This window comes from Neodiprion pinetum, chromosome 1, assembly GCF_021155775.2.
Source record: "Neodiprion pinetum isolate iyNeoPine1 chromosome 1, iyNeoPine1.2, whole genome shotgun sequence".
Lineage (NCBI taxonomy): Eukaryota > Metazoa > Arthropoda > Insecta > Hymenoptera > Diprionidae > Neodiprion > Neodiprion pinetum.
Genome location: NC_060232.1, coordinates 7,097,348 through 7,120,702, shown reverse-complemented (window position 1 = coordinate 7,120,702; position 23,355 = coordinate 7,097,348). Strand labels below are relative to the sequence as shown.

The window sequence follows — 23,355 nt, the reverse complement described above, 5'->3', positions numbered from 1 at the left end:
CCTCGAATGCTGACGCACCCCGCTTACAGTACAGATCGCCCCTCGCTATCCGCGGCCCCCTTTATGTTCGAAACGAAAGACTCCCCCTTTTACATCTTCCGCACCAACCGATCCCTGACGAACATCACACGCGAGTTCTTTTCCTGTTTCCCTCTTCCCCAGTACTCGGCGTGAAATTTTACTCGTTGTGTGTGTTTTTCTTTTTCTTTTTTTCTTCCATTTAATTTACTTATTTTTTGCTCACTTTTTTCCCCGAGAATTCTAAGACGTCCGTTTCGGGGCGGAAAATCGGGACCAACAGCAGCGTGCAAAGAAACGAATTAACGCCCCTGTAGTAACGAGCCTTTCTCGGATTCTTCCTAAAAAAGATAAATTAGCCCTGAAACCAGGAAGCGGCCAGATGATGCTTCCGTGATACGTGACCACGATTTAAGAGAATTTTTCTTTATCTTTTCCTCGAGTTGCCGTTGAGAGGTGGAAACGAAAAGTGGAGACGATAATATTGAGCTTACGGATCTCATTCCCTCCGATCTTCAACGCCTAGATCATCTGAATAGTTTAAATCCTAACTTTCTTAATCTGTAATTTTTCTCACGTCGCGTGTTTCTCGACGATGAACGATTAACTTCAAGGTCTCATGTGCTGCTTGGGTTTATTCCGGATCTTTTTCATTCCGCTGAATTCGATCGATCTTCCATGAATCGTGAACGGAGGATGCATGTGTACGATATTAATATATCGAAGATGAAATTGTATCGCGGAAATTCTGCTTGATTTTCTCTTTTTTCGCCTCTTTCTTTTTGGTTGTCTTTACGTTCCCACCGCAGCCGACGATATATGTACACACGCATATATTTATGTCGTAGATAAAAAAAAAAAAAAAAAAAAAAACAGTTGAAAAGGGATAAAAGGGAACGGGAACGTTGACGGGGATGGGAAAACATATGCGGGGACTTATACTCACGGAGTTACGAATCACGTTCTACCTCTGTAAAAATATCATCACCGGAGGATCAGCCCTACGAAGCTTTTTACATGCGATTTTCGTAAAAATCAATTTCGCCGTCTCGCATAATCCGACCACAGAGTTTATCGCAAGTCGAATTTATAAAGGTTTGGTCCACCCGACGGAGATGACGTCGGTAAATTTTATATAGTAAATCAAATCCCCCTTAAAAATATTTCGAAAATCATTTCCCGAGGAAACATCGGACAAACGTTAAAACAAGACGGGCGACGCAACACTTTCGAAGATATTCGCGTTTCTGTACGGGATAAAAATGTCGAGCACGTATAGCTTAAACCAATCCAGAGACTCGATGCCAGTTCAAACAGTTGTCAGGATGAAGTTTACTTTAAACTCTACGGGAAAAAACAGAGAAGAGAAATTGAACACCTTGTCACGTAACGTTGCTGCGGATTGGTTCATGGGTTTTAATATACTTGTACCGATCCTCGATGATTTTTATTTATTCTACCTATTTTATTTTATATCATTCATTTCTCACCGTAATAGTTGGTAACGTCTCAAACAAACACGTCGAATTTGTCGTTGAACAAAGTCGTTCCTAATTAAATTGGGTTCAAAGTTTGGCTAACTTTCCGAGACAAGATACTGAAATTTTCGTAATTTTCATCCACGCTTGATTTCTTGCGCAGTTCGTCACTCCGCCACCGTTTGTACCTATAAAGGAGGAAACACGAGAGGGTGGAAACAAAGATGTCGAGGATAAGTGCGGGGGCGGTAACCGTCGGGTGAAATGCGGCCGCTCTACAATTCCCTCATCCTCCCCTTTCTTGAATTACTAGGCGTTACTGCGTTTCGGTACGTGCCTACGTCAGCTGGCTGATTAACGGGGGTTCAGGGTGCGGAGTTCAAGAATAATACAAGTATTTAGAGGTTCTCTTATACCTCGCGGGGACTGAAATCACATCTTATCTTTGACTCGTTCCCGTTCTATTGCCAACCTATCATCTCGTTGCGGCCGCGGGACGAAATTTCCGCTCTTGCGAACATTTGACAGAAATTATCGCCGCTATGTATATAGAACGGAGTTGGGAACTTATCATTGCTTGAGAGAACGTTCTTCGTAGAAAAAGACAAGACGGCGATTCGAATTCTCCCAACTGCTCTCGCTCTGTCAGAGAAACGAGCGGAAACAAATAAAAGACAAAAACTGTGTCTAAAAAAATTCACAATCCAAATTCAACGGTTCAACCCGCTTAAATTATAATGAGAATAAATTTTGCCATTACTTCGCCATGTTTTTACGACGGTGTTTCAACTACACCGAATCTTAGAGAGTGAAATGAATCAAACAAAGCGTTGATTCGTGCGTTGGTACGCGAAAAAGTTTAAACTCTTTGAACGATCTAACGCTGATATACGCCAAGTTAAAATAAAAATCCAAATCGTTTCGAAAGAATGTTTATTGGTAAAAATTGATCACCCGTTGGTCGGTATGTGCTATTTTTCACCTTCCGACTGCATCCTTTCCCGTTTGTTCTTTCATATTCGTTGAAATATGCGAAACTCTGGGATTTTCACCCCGCGAAATTATATATATATACGATCGACAGTCCGCTTGTGGCTGAAAATTTATTAGCGAGTTGGGGAAGAACGATATTCGAAAGAGCCTCGATGCGTCGAGGGGCGTCGGGACGCGTGGGGGTTAGATCTTGCGCCGTTACCTACAGCCGTCAGCATCCCCGAGCGCCGCGGCGGCGAAGCCTTCGTCCCTACGACGCGAGGCGACGTCAGTCACTCGAGCGGACTCCCGCCCGCTGGACCGTCGCGACGCCCGACGTCGTCTCTCGGTGACACGTCTCACCGTCCACGTTGTCAGTGTCGCGTGTCAAATTGGTGATACCGGAAGCTTAAACGCGGTATTGCAAAAATAGGGTAAACAATAATAATAACGATAATGACAATACGACTTTTGAATTTGTTAATTTTAAATCATTTTTATCCTTTCATCTACCTAAAATACATGTACAAATTACTTCGCGTGCCGCTCGTTCGTTTTGAACATATCTTTTTTTCCCACGCAACTCCCGTTACGATTACTCTGCGATCTCTCCAACCTTTCGCTGTATAATAATATACCTACGCGTCGTTAATCTTCACGATCAAACTTTCCCTTTATCTGCGATATTCGAAAATGATCTGCAGCAGTTCGTGAAACGATATGAAAAGAAGAGAACGTTAACCCTCGACAAAGTTTTTATTTTTTTTATTATTTGCGAAACACGTAAAACCATCTCCGCTCTCGAATGAATCGAGGGTGAAATAATAATCTGAAAACTTGAGCCCGTAATTCACGATACATATACCGCACACACGCTCTCACACACACGCACACACACACATATATATATGCATATACTTACATGCCGTAGAAATTTTCACCGCCAAAATAAGTCGCGTTTTGTTCATTGTTATTTTCCTTCTTTTCTTATATTTATTTTATCGACTATGCGCACGTCTGTTGCAGCGCAGTGTTGCTATTGACGATAAAACGGTGTAATCACCCTATCGCGCAGACTAGGTTATAAGGCGTTCGAAGCTGCAAAACAAAAGAACTAAAAGTCGAGGAGAGAAAGAAACGAAATAAAAGTAGTGATAATAAAGGTATAATAAACGTAAAAATAAATTGTTGTATTTCGTATCGTCGTTGAGGCGTTAAAAAATTTATAGTTGAAATAATTATCTTCGAGATTTTTCAACACTTTTATATATATATATATAGTCGTTGTCACTATTATCATCATCATTGATATTATAATACTCGGAATTGTGAAGGGTATACATGTACGTATATATACATATATATATATATATATATATATATATATATATATATATATGTATACGACGAGAGCACCCGAGGTTATTAATATTATTTATAATCATTAATATACCGCAAGAAACAGAAAGGTGCAAAATTGCGTGCTGAAACACCAAAAATAAAAAAATAAAATAACTAAAAAACGTAGAAGTGTGGATTTAATTGCCGAGCGATTATTAAATCTCGGTCTATGATCCTGTTGTCCGATTAAATAAGAATCGTGCATAGTGTGAGAAAAGTTAACCGCCAATCTGGAGTGCCAATGTGGATCCGGAGTTGCGCCCATCTTCACGGGGATGGGTTTTAACGATAAAAAACTGCACAGGTTAAGAAGATTGCGGCTTTTTGGCCGCGCGAAAGTCTATCTAACGGTGCGATGGCCTCAGCTGGTGGGTTTCGATCTTATTTTATCTTTTGAAAATTTATATACGAATATGAAGCACGTCTCTTGACTCTTGAAAAACCTTTTTTTTATCTCCTGTTCGAATTTTCCTTTCGAGCGGATAGGTAAAAAATCTTTCCTGCATTGAAATTCAGGTCACAGAGTTGCGATGTATATCTTTTTACATCGAGTTGGCAGACACCTGAGATTTCAAATCTTCCGATTTAAATGCCGGGGAATAAAGGTGGCGTAATTTATGCACATAATTAAATGGAACTTATGCAATTGAAGTTCGGGATGTAGACAATATAGCGGACGAATTAATCGTTCGTGAAAGATTCCACTTGCCTTTGAAAAAAGGTTTCACTTCTCATATATAACCCGTGGGAGAGAAAAATTTGAATAATTACGAATCAACGTCCAGAAAGGAACTTATTCGTGTATGGATTTGGAAAAAAAAAAAAATCCAACCGTTTACTAATTCAATGCAATCACGTCTCTGACTGAATCTTGGCGGGAAAATTTTCGTCTTCGACGAAAGCGAAGCTTCGAAAATACGACGCGGCAACGTCTCGCGATGATATGCCGCAACTTTATAGGATAAAACTCACTCCGTTATAACGGATCTCATTACTTTTATCGCCGGAACATATATCCAGTCCCAAAGTATGCGTTCCACACCTCCGAGAGTTTTTTTTCTTTCTTTTTTATCACAAAAAAGCTCCCACCACCAATCTGTATGCAAAAATTTCGCATCCTCGAGCTATCTTTGTTCTCGTAAAATTGTCGGATTTTTCTAATTTTCGTTAAACGCGTCTTTCTAGCGCCATCGTTATACCCCGATGATGTCGCAACGTTTTTTCTCCTATTTTTTCTTTTTTTTTTCATTATAAAAAATTCTTATATTCCTTCCCTCTCCTTAGGATTGACCGGCATTAACGACAAATTCGCGCAATTCGGTGCGCTTTGGTAATTATAACAAGCGAAATTAATCTGTAAATTAAACACGTTATGCTAATTTTCAGCTGTGACCGCGCATTTCGTAGACGCGGCGTATTGTGATAGAGGAAATATATTTGAACAGTTGTTTCAATAATGTACGTAATCCGCATTTACATTAACAATTGTGCGGTAGTAGTTGTGAAATTTTATCACACACACCGGTATCATATTGAGCAAAATGTTATACCTAACAGCTGGTATGAGGCTAGGCAGAATCAACGATGAATTAAACTGCGGGTATTATTATATTGTTTTTTTTTTTTGCTTTCTTAATGTCATTTTGAAATACAAAATATTAATACAAATTCAAACAATTTTCCTACCAACTTTTTCTCCCTCTCCTCGTTGTTATCACATAGTCACGGATTATTGTACCGCATTCATGCAAGCATGAAGGAAGTGTTATTTATTGCACAAACGTGTGATTATATAATCCCAAAGTTAGACTCTGCAATACCCCCGAGGTTTTTTTATTTTTTCATGTATCAGATTATAATACAAGGTATTTAAATATATCTATAGAGACGATTTTAAGGCCCGGCTTTTTCGCCCGAATTAACTTCTTCGTAATATTGTAATCCTCCAACACAAAGGTTTATCTATATAATGTATATACGTACGTATATAACACGCGAGTAGAAAAAGAGAGGAAAGTACAAAAAAAAAAAAAGGACGGGTTAAAATGGATTACAAACATTTTCTGGCTCCGTTAAAGCGAAATTTCAACTTGTTCGACTAAACCCGCTCTGCAGCGGCTTCAACCCTCGGTCTTAACCAGATGCCCCTTTTCACTTTTTCACCCTCCGCACTGCGTATTCAGGTATTATACCCATTATGACAGATATATATCTATAACTTTTTCAACAGTTCGTAACACGGATTAATACACATGCGGTTAAGGGAAATTGTATTTCAAATTTCAAACGAATTATTAAGTTTCATTTCGTATCGGTATCCTATACATTGCTTTGATTTTTTTTTTTTTTTTTAAACAAAAAACTTGAGGTCATCGCTACCATTTTTTTTTTTTTTTACCCTTCACCTTCATCTCTAATTCTTGACGCGAAATGGTGAAACTGCACGTTAGTCGTCGTTATGGGAATTAAGAGGTGGGAAAAAGGCTGAAAGACCCCGGTGTGATTTTATTATTGTCGAGAAGTCGGTGGTGAGTGGGAGTCGTGAAACGAATACGAATGAGCTTGCTGCCGCGCGCATCTACGTATAGGCGAAATTTGATGGTTTGCCATATCTCGAGAGTGAGAGAAGAACGTTCCTCTTTATAGAACCGGATCATGTACACAGTAAGGAAATGCAAAAATTTTTGTAGTGATTTTTTTTGGTAGAAAAAATTAACGATTCAACTAAAGTGTATAAAAAATCGTTGATTATCTCGATCTGTACGTAATTAAAGCCGCAGCGCAGTATTGTAGGTACACTTTTTCTCGACAAACCTAAAGTTCAACTCTATAGATATTGTACGTGTATAAATATCTATAGTATACAGCTAAAGAACTTTTAGCACAAGCCTTCCTCCTGATCTCGTTAGAAGTTCTTTCCCAACGATATCGGGGTAGTTCCACAAGTATCAGCTGCCGCAACTATAACGGTCGGTACGTACGCTTGTATGTGTGTAACGTACGCGATACTTGTGACGATGGAAAGATTTTTATGAGAATATACGATATAACCGTGACGATATTGAAGAAAGAATGAAACGGAGAACGAATGGGAAGATGGAAGAAGTCAGTCGCGTGTATTTTGCGCTATCTATAGGACGGTCAGAGACACTTTTGCGGAATGATGCGGGATCTCATTGAGGGGTGAAATATTCCCAATTTATTTCCCGTTTAAATTATACGCGAGAGAAAAATATTTAAACACACTTGAATTCAATTTTTTCCCCCCATCTTTTCTTTTCAGTTCAATTTCAGGCGATAAAGTGTAAGAATATAAACTTCACTGACCGGAAGTTGCGTCAAAGTTTGTTTCACGTTTCCTATTGCACCAGGGATATGCAAAACTTGTTATTCAAATGTGACAGGATATTCGCGGACATAAGTTAGTTTAACTTTTTGGCAGTGTTCGATGCCTGTAGATCAGTTTTCCAGGGGATCTGGCCAGTGGAATACCGAAATATGAGAAGGGTGATTTCATCCTCGTAACGTAAATTAGCAGTTATTAGATCAAACTTTTACGCAAACGAATTACCTTCAAAAACAAGTCATTCTTTTTCTCCGTTAGTACCGATTACAATCGTATTTGACAGAAATTTCTTGTTCCTTCAGGAAAGATACATTTTCCTGCACGTAAGCCAATGACGACGAATCGTCATTTAGCTACGATAAAGAAACGTTGATTATAAAAAGAAAAGAAGAAAACAAAACGTTTTAAGTAATCACTAGGATAAATTGGACGGAGAATTCGCTGTCGTTCATCATTAGTAGAAAAACGGTTTTTTCACCTCGTGTATTGTAGGTTTCTTCCTCGGCAGTTGATTCTGCAAACATTTCTCCGAGAATCTCAAATATATTATTTATATAACAAATTAAATAATTAATTACCACGCAGTAATGTACTTACTTGTCCAATACTTACCTTCAACCGACGTGAATAAAATTTCGGCAAAGATTCTCTTATACAATACCTGTGTTCATGGTAAAAATCCGTCGGCGTTGAAGCGACCATTTTCTTCGTCCGTCGGACTGATATCGAGTTTCGTTTAATTACTTGTTCCAATTAAGAAACTGATGGGGAGAAAAAAAAAAAAAAACAAAAACGACTAAAACAAAGAAGAAGCTTTTACACGCGGCGTATAATGGGGATATATTTTGTGCGAATCGCGAATTCGGTGGCGTCGAGAGGGTCGGAGGAGGGGGATGAAGGACGGTATTAGGCAAACGCAGACGGACACGCAAACAGCAATGATTCTGCATCCATCGCCGGGCACAAAGCACCGGAACTAATTACCCAAGGCCGCAATGCGACGACGGTTATATAGCTTTACGTTTTCCAAAGTTTCTCTTTCTCTTTTTTTCCCCGCCCTTCGTTCAACCGTATAAATTTCAACCCTCGATTATCTCCGTTTATTTTATTCCGTTCAAAATCGATTTTCAATCAAGCCGAGGATTTATTCGTTTATTTGTAAATCATATTTCTTTTTTTTTTCTTATTCTTCTTTTTCTGCAACAGTTATCGTATATCCATGTTACGTTTCGCTTTTATAGTATCTAATACCGATTTTATCAGACTGTATATTTTTAGATAGACATCACGCAGGTATATGCATTCTCTTGTTTGGTCGATCATCAGTTCGGGCGTACAATACGATCACGCGATTCTTGTAAATCTTGTTCTTGTGCAGACACGCGAGCTACATTCCTTGAATTAACCATTGAATTTATTCGCGGACAGTCGCGAATTTACGAGATAATACTGAATAAAAATTTTTCACCAAAAAGCTTTCTCGACGACGAAGTTTGATTTTTCGTACTGAAATTATCACGAATTATACCTTCTCTTTTAATTCACCATTCCTTTTTCTTGTCTTAATTTTTCGACACATGATTCGACAAAAGTTTTGACATCGTATAAACAGCATCGGAGTCTTTGATCAGTGTCGCGAAGCTAATTTGAGTGCATGCGATCAATAAAAAGAATTGAAAAAACATTCAACGATAAAACTTAATGGAATGCAAATATTGCAACCTGGAACATACTACGAATAATGATTATATTAGTTAGAAGTATACGAGTCAGATTGGCGATACGACAAATACGATATAGACGCGCAACGAGACGGTGGCGTGCATTTGCGTAAAAGTAATTAAGGTTAAAGCTTCTCTTATAACCTGTAAAAGCTATTGAACGCGATGTGTATAATCGACTGACAATATGCGATACATATACGTGTATACGCGTGTATGTTACATGGCAAAAGATACACGGAACTCGCGAGTTCACAATTAGTTTCGCGAACTGATCGCGAGAGAGCAAGCTGCGAGCAAACTCGAGAATCGGAGTAGCAATCAGCCTCCCATGGAATACCTGCAGTCACCAGCATCGCCTGGCATTGCGAATAATTCACGTATGTGCACTGAATCCCTCCTGATGCAACTTCGAGTTCGTAGCCAATTGTTGGCAGGAATTGTGCAATTGGTACAAACAAGCTTTTATCGAACGGATGTATCGGTATTGCAGTGCGAATAATTTACATGATGATCCGTATATATTTTATGCTTAACATCTTGTGTTAATGCAGGGAAAAAAATGATTTTGTAATTGTAATTAGTGCTTGCATCGTTTATTAATATCATTTTGCAACAAAAGTGCAATTAAAACACGAGTAGGTACGATAATTGCTACTGTAATTTACTTTGTCTTTTATCGTTATCTTTTTTTTTTATTCTTCTATCGTTCTATTTATTTATTTACGATCCACTACGGTGTTCGGTTATACGATTAACACTGCAGTCTCTAAATTCAACGGACGAGCTTTTTTCAATGTGTATCCGGATCACGTGTGTACGTACCTGTGCAGCAGGCGCTGCGTGCAAATGACAGGTTTGAAATTGGAGTGCTAGGAAATTGCGCTTATACAAAAGAAGGAAAAGAAATATAGAATAAAAAAATCATCCCCATGCAGCTTTTATTCTATATAATATTTATGTTAGACGTAAAGCTCGAACTGGACGTGTTAATAACGAAAGAACTATATATCGCTGCACCCTTTTAACTCCATAGACGAGTTTCTCCGGCTTTGCCGTTTCACAATTAGTGTGCTAACGCTAAGAAAACCGAGGCTTGCATGAGTCGATGCGGTGAAAAAGCTCACGCTCTCGAGTCGTGGAAATTTTTTGTTTCAAAACGAGCTGAGGGAACGAAAGAGAGCGATCAAAAAGGGAGGAAGAACAATGCAAGAAATACGATAAGAAAAATGTATGGTACATGGCTTTGCTGGAAAGCTTGAATATTGCAAATGGGGATAACGAAAGTTTGGTTACACTTACATATATATATATATATATATATATATATATAAATGGTTTTTCTTCTCTTTAATTTACTTATGCCAACTGCAGACATTCTAGCCATCGTCATTTTACGCTGGCGCTTTTAACCCCGATATGAGACAGCAAAAGGCCAGCTGACGAAGATGAAGACAATGCGCGAGGGATTTTTCAGGAATTTCTGACCGTAACGTAACGTTCCTATATATATACTTATTTAAAGGATGGGGATGGTGAAGCTTCCAACTGCCCCGACTAATTGCACCGTCTCGCTAACTGCCTTCGGGATAAGTTATAAGTTTCTCCAATTTTTTACCTCGCTAGGTTGAAACTCGCGAGAAAAGCGGAATTTTATTTTCTAAAATCTATTACATTGCAAGCGTTTTCCACCGTTTTGGGTTTGCGTATTTTCTCTCTTTTTATAGAAATTTCCTGTTCGTCTTTGGGGAGATGAGTTCCGGTTTGAGGGTCGAACATCTTACTCCGAGCTTGAATAATTTGTAATGCAGAATTGTACGGTTGGGCTGCAGGATTACCTGAGAGGGCGTGAATAATTCAAGTGTCGAAAATCCAGGCCAGGAATCCTCGCCTTTTCCCTTGCTTGCGATCTTTACGCAATATAGATATACGTCTACACGTGTGTCTGAAATCCTTAAGCAATGTTTTGTCGCAGCTCGTCGACCATCCGGAGAAAATTGACTCCGGATTTGTCCCGCGCCCTGCGCGCACACACGCACACGCGCATAACCTTAAATCACCTTGCTTTACCTTATGTACATTCGCCGTTCGAACCAATCAAACTCCAAGGGTTATTTCGCTGGGTTATCTACAGCGTATGGAATTGAATTCGATTTGTTTACTCGGCAGCTGGGTAAACACCCCTTGGTAAACCATGTCGAATCAATCCCTGTTTAAAAAATCCTTCGAATCAAGCCTACGGATGTACACTGTATTGTGTGCATATATGTGTGTAAAAAACAATTCGATATCCTTATTCCCGAAACGGATAAACAAAGACAAATTTATCCCCGAGCCTTGGAAGATCAAGAAAATCGAACGCTTTGAATTTCAAATTGATGATCGAAAGCAGAGACTGTGTACCGAGGAAAAATACATCTGGTTTAATAAACTTTTTAAGGACAACGCGAATTTAGTATTTTTCCTTTTACCCGATTAAAAAGTTGAAAAATAAAAATATTCATACGGCTGTAAGTTAATTTCAACGACTGCAGATTTACCAGGGTGCAGGTTTCAAATTTCTGACAACAAAGTGTACGGTATCTAAATTTCGCGACAGTCGAACAACACATCCTCGATCACAAGGTGAGGCAATTTGCGCAGTTTGGATTTTGGAATTGAATGAAACTCGAAACGTATAACTAGAGGCGCGTTTCCTGGCGCGTAACGTAATTGCATTTGCGGCTCGTAGAACTTCAAAGTCTCTCTCGGATATACGTATAGACGTTACGTTTGTACGTTGAACTCCGCGGCAGTCGAGAGACTCCGAGATCAACACATCCGGCATCTAAAACGCGTTTGCGAAATTTCCATTAGCCTACAACACAGGCTTATGCATATTTACGTCGTGGCTGAGTATAATTATATATCTAGATGCAGGTGTGTATAATGATGTTTATAAACGAAACGTACAGAGAGGTCTCGAAAAAAACGACCAAGTATTCGTAAAACTGTCGATAATGGATTAACGCTTTTCCATTACGTTTGTTCGATTTTTAATTCCAATTGTTCTTTGATCTTTTCTTTTTCGTTCGTCACGCGTCGAATATAGGAATTGCTTGTTACGCGCAGGTGGAGATCGACTGTAATTGGCAGTTTTGTTTGCTCTTTCGATACCGTCGTCATTGCGGTTGTTATTATCATTATACTTATTACCCGCAAACGGAAAGGCAGACAAATAGCGGGAAAATATGCGTCAAAGGAGAAGGGAAAAAGAATAAGGTGGTTTTTGTACCTACAAAAGTTTGGTGGGTTGAGGGGATTGGCTTATTACTTCGTTGTGTTATATCGGGAAGGCTAATTAATCCGTCAGTTTATACTTGAACATTGTTCATCCCCTAAAATCCCCGCGGCTAAATCTCTTCAACTTCATGCAAACCGCATATACCCAGCTACAATGTAACTATAGACGCGTCAGCTACCTTTTTTTTTTTTTTTTTCATCTAAAAATGATTTACGACGCTGATTTTATCAATTATTTAAAACACGGTAAAATGTAGTCTTAAAATTTTATCAACAAACCAGTGTGTGCATCTCACCTAAACTTGTCTGATCACACGCAGAGTATCGAAACCAAAAGAATTCATTCCTCCCATCAAAGTAATAATTATCAAAGAAGAAACGCAACGAGGAATACAGAGAGAGAGGTGGAGAGATAAAATTACAACTCGCACGTCGTCTGATCAAAGCGAAAAATAAGAATTGTAAAAAAGATCCAAGGATCTAAAAGGAAATTGCACAAAGACAAAAACACGGGGTATAAGAAGCTGGTTTGGATGAATGTGGAAATATTAAACCACGGCTAATCTTGGATCGGAAATTATGCACCAATTCACATTTTCTCTTCCCCTCTTTGACTTTTGCTGTTCTCATAATTCGAGCTTTTTTTTTTTTATTTCTGTTTATCTGAATATTACGCGTTATTGTTTTCGTGACAAAAAAAAAAAATTGCGCAACAAAACGCGCAACTCGGAAACAATAATTGCAATTACGTTGAAAATGAATCAGTTATCGAGACAGATTCCGCGCGATCGTTAAGTGTGAAAAAAAAAAAAGAAAAAAAAAAGAAATACATAAATCAAGAATGCGTTATGAAGAAATATTGCTCGTTGATAGAGGATGAGTAGAATCGTTTCTCGGATAAAAATGAAACTTGAAACTCAAACATTATTCCGCACCGAGTTGAAAATTCGAGCGTCGCGACGCTTAAAACGCGAAACAATTAAACTCGGGGTAAAAATGACCCCTCGTCCTTCTTCTGCGATGACGCTGGGAATTCTGGGCAAGGGTTTAAATAGAGGAAGTTCATTTCCCTGAGCTCGCTCCTTATTCGGTAAATCGTTTCGATGTCGTTGTTCTTCCCTCGAAACTAGCGTCGCTGCCTGGTATCAAAATGAGAACAAGAAGGACACTCGCGGCCCTTCGCGTAGCTGTACGTATAATAACCACCCTGTAAACTCTCGCTTCAGCCGCGCACCCCGCAACTCGCCCCCCTCGTCCCTACAGAGGTGAGCCTCGAGATAATTACGCGTTCCTGTTAACGAGTTGCGCCCCGAACGAACGAACCCTCGCTTTACCAGATATCTGACCCTTTCTTGTATTCGTCCCAAACCATTGGAGGACTACCCTGTATACGTCGTTTTCGTCGTCCGTGGTGTAGGAGGCTTAGGATCTCTCTGAAATCCGGTTTGCCGCGTTCAACTACGACAGCCGTTAACTCCGGGTTCAACTCTGGCTTCGACCAAGGTGATGCCCGGATGATTAAAAAACAAAAGAAAATAGAAGACTAACGTTCATTAGTTACACTAATTGCGATAGTTCGTCGTTGACATTTTATTCAACTCGACTCAGTCTTGTTTCAAAAGCTTAATACCTGATATCCGAGATTTTTGCAATATTTTTTAATAATTTTTTTTTTTTTTTCCTTTGACGGGGGGATTTCATCGACACTTTTGTTTCCGCTCAATTGAGTCACGCAACGAAACGGAAGCGGTAATTCTTTGATCAATGCTTTCAAGATTTCTTATTGAAATTGAAATATCTTTAAATCGAAAGAATTTTTCAGCAGCTTGTTCAAAAGATGGAAAGCTTTGATTTTTTTGTTCTTGAGAACTATCTTAAATTCTTATCATCTCTCCAAATCAGACCAACAATTATTAACGACACGATTACTTGACGAAATTACAATTATTCAATTTCTGTACGACTATTGTATTACTCCGATAGGCTAAAATCAATTTTATAAGCCACGGTAACTCGTCCGTCGCAGTTTTCTTTTTTTCTTTATTTCTTCAATAATTATCATACCGAAGAAAAAATTTTGGTACCATCTGAGAATAATAATACAATAATTTGAGAATAATAATACAAGGCAGTAACAGAATTACCTGTATTTTCTCAATTTATACCATTAAATTATAATCCTCTTTTCCACGAGTAGAATAATCGTATACCGACGTGTATTTTTGTTCTCAAAGGGGGTTGCATGCAGCTTTGAATCAGCGTTATCGTTCGGTCAGCAATTTCGTTTTCAACGCACGAGTAGGTATATATCTCTGCACGTGCTCGCAATGCTTCGCGTTCTTCCCTTTTTTTTTCACAATCCGCGAACGTTACACGTCGCGTTGAAAACGTGCAAAAGGGGGGGGGGGGCACCTTATTGTCTACCGAAACGATGCGATGGTAAAGATAATTAAAACCAGATAAGATAAACTCGCCGTCTGTTATATCTCTGTTCACATAAATATCAACAACGGTACAGGAGAGAAATTCAAACGATTCTATCTGTTTCCGCGACATTCTCATTTACCCTTCTATACCAGCTGTGTATGGTTTCTATATCGTTGTCTTTAAAAATTCCATTTCATTTTTTAATTCGGCTCTCGCGTTTCGCGGGAAAAAATTTTAACAAAAAGATGATTTAACCCGTCGCAAAACCGGAAACCGAAGAACCAAGGCTGACATATGTGACAGAATATCTCTTCGAGTTGTGCTAAGCTACGAAATTTGCTGACATTTACAGTACGAGAACAAATTATTCGCAATATCCGCACGTTCGTTCAAATTTTTTCGTCCCTGATACGAAATATTTTAAACATATATAATACAAAATCGCGCGATACGCGAGGATGGAAAAGAAATAATTGCCTGCATGGATCGAGAAACGAAGAAAAGTAGACGCGATATTTTTCTGTTCTTTTTTTTTTCCCCACATCTGTTTTGTTAATTTCCTCTCGTACGTTTCCGAGATCGTGAAACGGCTCGCAATCGCGGAGACACGGTTGATTTTATGCCACGTATGTAACTCAGGTGTGTTTCGTAACACCTGACTCAACATCGCCCTCTGACGCAAAACGAGTCAGAGATATAAAAATGTGTGCAGCATACGTAATACTTGGCTTTTGTACTCTTCGACAAAAGGCTAATTTTCTCGCGGAATTTGCGCTGTTCGCAAATTTACCGAGTGGTCGTTAAATCGTGGAACGGAGCCTAGGCGATAGGTGAAAATACCTCAGCTGACGTTACCAGCCACTCGATATAGTTCCAGGCTAGTCATCTATGCAGAGACGACGGACATTAACGCCTAGACACGAATTCCTTTCTCGTCTATTGCCACGCTGGGTGTCGTTGAGTCTCGCAGCTAGATTCTTGCCTCAGCTTTGGCCAAACTCCGAGGAGAAAACCGCCGTCGTGTGCGCCGCGATCTAACGAACCATTTGACGACACTCCGGAACTTAATCCGTTCATCCGCGTCCCGCGTCTATCTCTTCAACTCGCAACTTTGCATCCGTCCGACAGCGAAGCTCGTTTAGAGAGGAGTCTGAAGGATGGTAATAACTGTCTTGGAATTGCTCGCGGCGATGACTCGGGAAACGGGGATCATCCTAATTTCGTTTTTTCTTTGATGTGTAGATTATTTTTATTTACCCACTTTTTCTCCCCACGAGTTTCACCGCGCTTTTTATCGCTAATTTAACGGATACAGTTAACATGTTCTGCAACTTTGACTTCGACTGTAACACGGTTTGTGGGATAAAGAAGTTGGCATAATTCGTTTCCTCAATTGAGTCACGGGTTTTTGAATATCGAAAATTCACAACAAGGAAAGATCGAAGTGGCAAAATTTCAACAAGCCAGAAATTCACAGAACTGAAAATCTTCGATCGTTCGGAATGTTGATATTTCAGATTTTTTAATTTTCTCATCTTCGCACTTTCCGAACTTTGACTATTGTTGGAGTTAAGCTCCTTTCGGAATTTTATCCTTTTGGAATTTTGAGCATCGGGTTTCGGTCCATTCGAAACATTGTTTCGTCAAAGCTTGATTTCTTTACTTGAAGTTTCGCCACAAAGAAATTTGGAATTTGGTGCTTTCGGAACTTTTGAAATTCGGAATTTCAACCCCGCTCCAAGACTTCAGATTAGTATACCATCGCGTCGATTTCCTCCGAAGTTCATCCTCGTTTTACCCTCTGGCCCGAATTCGTATTTTTTCTCATCGAGAACTGTGATTACGAAGTCCAAACATTTGAATCCGTGTTTTGCGCGATACGGAGGAATTCCTGCCGACAGAGAGTTGATAACTTTCAAAACGCATAACGAGGGTGTCGGATGACGTGGGAAAATCGGCCCGGTCGACGCTGATGCGAAGAGCTCGTTTCCTCGTTTCCGAGGGCAGAGCGACAAGAGGTTACCTACATATGCTTGCGAGGGGATTTTCAACCCTCCGCAAGGTGGAAGGGATCCTATTAATTATTGCCAGCTACACGTCCTCGTAATTAAGACCCCGCTCGTCTGTATCACCCTCGCCTATGTCTCGCTTTGTGACAACGATTACGGACCACGAGGCTTCCGCGTCTCTGATAAGGCGCGGAACGGCCGGACGACCGCGTGAAAATGAAGTCGCAAACTGCAACAAGACTCCAGCCGTGAATCGGAAACGATCCTTTTCATTTTCTTATCGGATCAGAGTGAGAATAGTGGTGACAGTATGGAATTTTCAAAATCGCCAAGATTTATTCGACAGATTTGAAAAACGTAGAAAATTGAAATGTATAAAATACCAAATTTACAAAGGTAAATTTTAACGACCGAGAATATTAATTTGTTAGAATTCAGACGATTCGACGTTGTTTTTACTTCATATATTCTTATTTATTACATAAATTTTTTTATTCCGACTTTTCTACATTTTTCGATTGTCTATACTTTCACTTTGTATATTTTGACATTCTATGAAGTCCATGAAATATATTTTCGTCTCTTTGAAAATTCTACATTGTCATTCTTTGGTTTTCTGAACCTTGTACATTTTCACCCTCACACGTTTCAATCGTTCAAAATTCTCCGATCAAGAGCTCTGGCTGTTTTTTATTCAAAAATAAATATAATCGTGACAAAAGTTTCACGCCACCTCTTTCACTTGATTTGACGTTCATCTTGATCGCCTGCAAAAGTTTCCTTGTTTCGAACGACGATGACGAACAATCTCGACACAACTTGGAAGGATTAAATTTCTTCGATACGTAATGATCGTACAGGTTGAAAAATTCTACTAAGATGATCAGATGTGTGATGAAACTTGTTCCCAGTTTAACGACAACTTTTCGTTTCCTCAAAGCAACGTCTTTCGCTACATTAAATCTCCGACGATACATTCCGCTTCGCGATATCGTGCCAAATGAAATTGCAGGAAATTTGGGTCGAATATACCGATCAGCCCGGAGTTCTGACCGCCATTTTGAATTCGGTTGGGATTACATTCGTCGAGGAGTAAATTGAGATGGGATAAAATTCGCGTGTTAATTTCATCCGGATTTAGACGGTGGTTTTACCCCGGAGGTCAGCGATCTTGCCGCCGCGTCACGTATACGGGGAGCTACATCCAAAACGGAAGCTGCATCCGGTCCGTAAATTTTCAGGATGAAATCCTCGTACATTCGGTAGCCCGCGGACTCGGTAAAAGGCGCCGTTAGCCGCACCTGAGTACGCCACCCGATTTCAGAAAGCTTTTTAACCCAGGAAATTTACGAGAACTTTTCCTTTTATCACTCGGTATATACGCGAGCACATACACATGTATATAATATATATGTGGACCGAGTTTCCCGCGGACTCTCTGACAATTGCACCAACTTTAACGTCGCTTCTCGCTTAATATACTGCAGTAATTTCAGTGCGGGGGTGCGAACCTTGCGACGAGCTTTTTCGATTTTCGATATTTCGGCTATTTCGGCTGAAATTCGAAAACCGGCGCGTAATCTTTAGCTGACAATTGAACTCGTTCAAATTCTGCTACAACCGCTACACCCGCGTGCGCCTTCATTATTTTGCGTTTCTTTTTTCCTTTATTCATTCTGCGTGGTTTGGGTTAAATCTGCGCGGACGGCGAGCTGAAACGAGGCTCGACAATCAACCTCGGGGTAGGAAATAAGTCGTCGGAGTCATTAGAGGGCGCGCTTTATTGCCTGGCGAGAAATATTTCGAGTACCTGTATTTTTGGTTGCCCCGCGTGCGGGCGTTTCAACCCTTCGGCCAATGGGCCGTAAAATTTACCCACTAACTTCTTGGAGTATATATATATATATATATACATGTATATCTATAGGTGGGTATACACGCGGTGTAAGAGAGAAGAGACACTTCCTACCACTCGCCTGTTGTTCAGCGCAATCTATGAACCGGGGCTCTCAGGGTCGCGTTTGGTTTGTAACGCGGTGTTTAACTCCATTAAATGATTACATCTTGAGGTACAAACACCCCTCTCAACGGAGATGGATGGGAAGGGGGTGGGGGTAGCGAAGCTTTCTCCCGACTTCGTCTACCCTCATCGTATCGTACGCCTCTGCTTTCTACGGGCGAAGATACAGCAGCGGTTCACCCTCGTCGATGCGCGTATATGCGAACTTCTTTGAAGGCCTTGCGGATATAACGAAACGAAACGGCTTAATAATACAGAACGACCAGAGTAGGGCCCCCCTTAATATCCCGATGTGTCAATACTCGGGAGGCTGAAGTGGTACGAAAATCACAACTTTTGCTCTTCTTTTTGTTATTTTTTCTTTCCCTCATCTGTCCAGATTCTTTTTCATGTATATCCTGAAAATTTCGATAATTACGCAGCCGCGCGGTAAAAAAGCGGGTAGAAACAAAAAAGGTGAGATTAAGCTATTGCGAATGAGTAGGTCAAGGAAATAAGCGAGAATTTTTTAGAGTTTTATGATATACAAACGTGATGTTTGCTACATAATGATGCAGCGATACGTACAAGGGTCGGATATATTATATTCATATTGTTTAGCGAGGACGGAGGGAGGAGGGCAGGTCTGCGATTCAACGGCTGCTTCGCCAATATTATTCCCATAAATCAGAAAACCGTGGGCAAACTGACTTCCTCGTCCCATATAAACCAACCAGCAGTAGCGGCAGCAGCAGCCCTCGATTATATGTACCAGCATATACCGTGCATGCACGTGGTATACGAAAAAGAAAAATTATCCCGGAATTTTTCCCACATGCGTTATTTACATGTATATGCATATCTTGGACTATTTACCTCGATTTAATAAAGTCAGCGTGACGTATATTTTTCCCGTTGCCGTTTCCGATCTTTTTGTACCCGCGATATGTTACAGCTGCAGTTATTGTTTCATCTTTTTTTTTTCTTTTTTTTTTTATTCCGTTTCTTTACATGTCCCGACACGCTTGCGGGATTGCGGAAAAATTGATGGGAGTAAACCACTTGTCCGAAATCTATGTACAGATTCGTTGTTTCAGGATAAATATAAATTCGAAATTTCGTTGAAAATGAAACTTACAAAACTTCATTGAATGACAATTTGTCCTTTATTTAATTCGTCTATATTTATAATCTCTATCTCGTCTCTCCGGACCGATTTACGAATTTTCGAATATTGAATATGACCTCTCGAGAAGATATCGCGACCGATCTTATCCTCCCTAGAGACTCGATCGCTTCTTAGTTCGGCTTCTTTGCGGCAAGTTGAACCCGATCGGAAGCGGAACGGAAAATTTCTTGACCCCGTTCTTGCCCGTGGGAGAGAGCAGATCAGACGTTTACCAGGAGGAGAAACTCTACGAGTTTTAGGGGTTCCTGTCCCCAATTAGTCGCGGTAATTGTTAATTATCCCTCGCGGAAAGCCTCCTTTTGTTTTCCGACCTCTATGTAGTCAACTCGGGGTATTGATCGGATCGATCGATACCTACCTTCTCTCCAACTTGCCAAAATCACGCTACATTATGTCTTATCTCGTCTGTTTCAGAGCCATGACAGCTGGCAGGGACACGACAGCGATCAGGTAAAGATGAAATCAATTTTTCGATGCTTCGTCGAATGCTCTGAGTCGATGTCATTTTATAAAATTATGTTACTTTATGAAAACCGAAATTATTTGCAAGGATTATAATTCTAGCTTTCGCTTTTTGCGAGAAAGAATAAAAATAACAGCAAACAAATTTTGTAAAACTGGCACCGACTCTGTAACTTGACCTAATTCGTAATGCTAGATTTTTTTTATATTTACTCTTACACAATTTATCGAATCACTCGGTATTCGTTTGATTTATTTTTGTTTATATCCCCGCACGAGCGACTTTACCCTAGATTCTCATCCTATATTCCGTCCATTGAACATCTCGGCGAAAAATCATATCTTGTGTAACGTTACGGAAAGTTTAAACTTATGCACAACGTATCGAGTCAAACGAAGCTTTAATCTTTTTTCAAATCGAGAAGGTATGGAAGAAACTGGATGCATAAGGAAAGAAGCTGGAGCTGGGTGAAAATTCGTGAAATATGAAAGGAGGGTGTATGCTCGCTGAAAATATATGCACGTACATATATCATGCACTCGCATTCGCATCCAGCCGTCGAAAGCTCGAGATTCGCCGTGTGTATACGATATACGAGAGAAGATACGAAAACTGTAATTACGAGGAAAGCAATTTTCCTTCTCCTATCCCTCTCCCCCCCCCCCTCTCTCTTTCCTCTTCCTTTTTACCTCTCATTTCTTTCCTTTCATTTCTCTTTTCCCTCCCGCCCTCTCGCTCGCCTTCTACCCTGTCCTCTCTTGGGTTGATATTTTCCACGGTACGTTGAGCCCGTCGGTGGCTGAACCTACTTACAGGGCTTTTGCAAGCCACGACCACCAGCCAGAGACTCGGGAGGCCTTTATAAACCGATTTGCTAAATGTGCTCGCAGGCGAGGAAGGGGCGAAGGGGGGAGGGTACGGATCGCAAGGGTGGAAAGGGCGGTGCAATTTACGTGACATTGATGCATGCGATCCGCTTTTACCGTCCGGTTACGCGGTTGCCGCAACACAAACGGCGTGTTATTGGAGCCATTCGGATCTAACGACGTTACGGTTAGCCGGTTCTTCGAGCCCGGCCGTCAACTATCGCTTCCTAATGAGATACGAATTTGGCCCGGATTGATTAAATCGCAAATTACATCGTTCTCAGTCACGCGGCTTTTGCCCCGTTATATTGTGAAACACGGTGGCAACCCTGCCAATGATATTCGATCAATTGGTATGCAAATTAGCAATCATTATCGGGAACTTGCGAACACCGTCATCACTCCTCCGTCCCTGCTTCGCAAAACTTCCCAGATAAACATCGTCGACCGCGATCAATCTTCCCTTATCTCTCGATTTGACGGAAACAAGCGCGAGCTCCCGATCGTCGAGACGATTTTAACAGCTAAATTCAGTGTTATATCGATTTTCTATTGTTTTTATTACTAATTGAAAAATTTCTCTACTTCGTAAACTCACTATAAGATTCAAATGAAGAAAAATATGTACAATTCCAAATCCAAAATCTGGGCTCATACCGTTCATCTTTAATTCAACTTTTTCCATTTCCCATGCTATAAGTATACCTATGTACACCATGTGTACGCTCTTTGCTCCCCGTTTTTAATGTTTCTCAAATTCTCGTAAAAGCTTAGTCATTTCTACTCTGCACCGTAATCTTGTTATTTTTAATGAAAGAAACTCTCGCCTCGAATTCCTCGCCTTGTCATGGAAATCGTGGATGTTAATTACGAACTCTGTACGTGTGTATTTCTACGCGGGTAGTAATGCGTATTTTTGCGCCATTTATACATTTCCTTCCCTCTGTTGTCATCTTAAGCAAATTATTTCGCAAGCGAGCTTCAATAACAGATTAAATTATCTTTAACATGTAATTCTGTCTACGCTTATTATTAACATGGAAAATTTCAGCTTTAAATGTCATTTTTGCTCTTCGAGTAATCCACGATTTCGATATTTGGTTACACTTGCGAATAAAAACGCCGTGATGACATTTTTTAGCCGAAAATGTAGTCCAATTCCTACTAAGCGCCTGAGCCAATTTATTTGCGACGAAAGAATGTTGAACGTGTCGCTGCTGGGCAGACACGGAAAAGAATTCTTTTGACGCCTGAAAAAACGTTACCCACGATAAATAACGGATAAGCAAGTTGCGAGTCCACGGGCGTACGGAAACTGATCAACCCATCTCCAGTTTGTATTCCACAACAATGTCAATGTAGATCTGTTCGTTCGTTGAGACACGCATTTCTGAATCTTAAATAGATTGTAAGATCCAAGATAGATTAACTCGTACGTATTTTACCTCTATTCGGTATTTTAACCACAGGGCCAACAAGTTAAGGTCGGTACGGTGCGGAGGAAACTCACGTTTCAGCACTACACATCGTCCGATCATTAACCATTGTTCATTGCTCACAACCATCCTACGAATAACCGTCCCTTTATTATTTATTAGTATTAATAATTACTATATGATTTTGTCGTTTGTTTTTTTGTTTGAATAAAAATTCTCTTGATTTTACGTTATCCTTCACTTGTTTGTTTTTTGTTTTCTCATCCGTTTTTATGTTCCGCTCCCATCCCTTATTAGTTGGTAATGCCTAGACCTTTTTTCCTTTTTTGTTTTATTCACGTGGACGCGTGTTTTAAATTAACCGTCCAACCCCGTCGTTAAGAATTTGAACGCATATATGCTTGGTCAGAAGAAACGCCTGTATGTACGCAATAATCGTTCTACGGAAGTAACAATAATTGTCTGCACACAGGCGGATATGAAACCCAGTGCCGTAAAAAGCCGGATATTATGAAGTAGCGTACACAGAGACGGTCCCGCACTTTTTAGTCATAATCGTACCTCACCTTTAATATGCGTTACATAATTCAAGCTCAGCCGCATAACTTTAACGTTGATATAGAAAGCATGTGTTTAATTTATATATCTACGTTGTAATTATTACTCGTCGTTTGTTCAACTTAAGGTTGAAACGTGTGTTCAGGATTTGCAATAACCGTCGTCACCAGCCGAACAAAATTCACCGATT

General features: G+C 40.1%; 1 protein-coding gene across 18 annotated transcripts in view; it reads left to right on the top strand.

Annotated features, from left to right (window-relative positions):
• dlg1 (discs large 1) overlaps positions 1 to 23,355 on the top strand; it is a 390,478-nt gene that overhangs the window by 266,642 nt on the left and 100,481 nt on the right. For 16 of the 18 annotated variants that reach the window (XM_069135126.1, XM_069135127.1, XM_069135124.1 and 13 more), the window contains one exon: positions 20,257 to 20,292. In XM_069135126.1, the coding sequence (XP_068991227.1) occupies positions 20,257 to 20,292 (36 nt within the window). Of the gene's footprint in view, positions 1 to 4,129; positions 4,238 to 20,256; positions 20,293 to 23,355 lie in introns of those variants that run through there. The other 2 variants (XM_069135130.1, XM_046616284.1) reach the window with 1 other exon arrangement.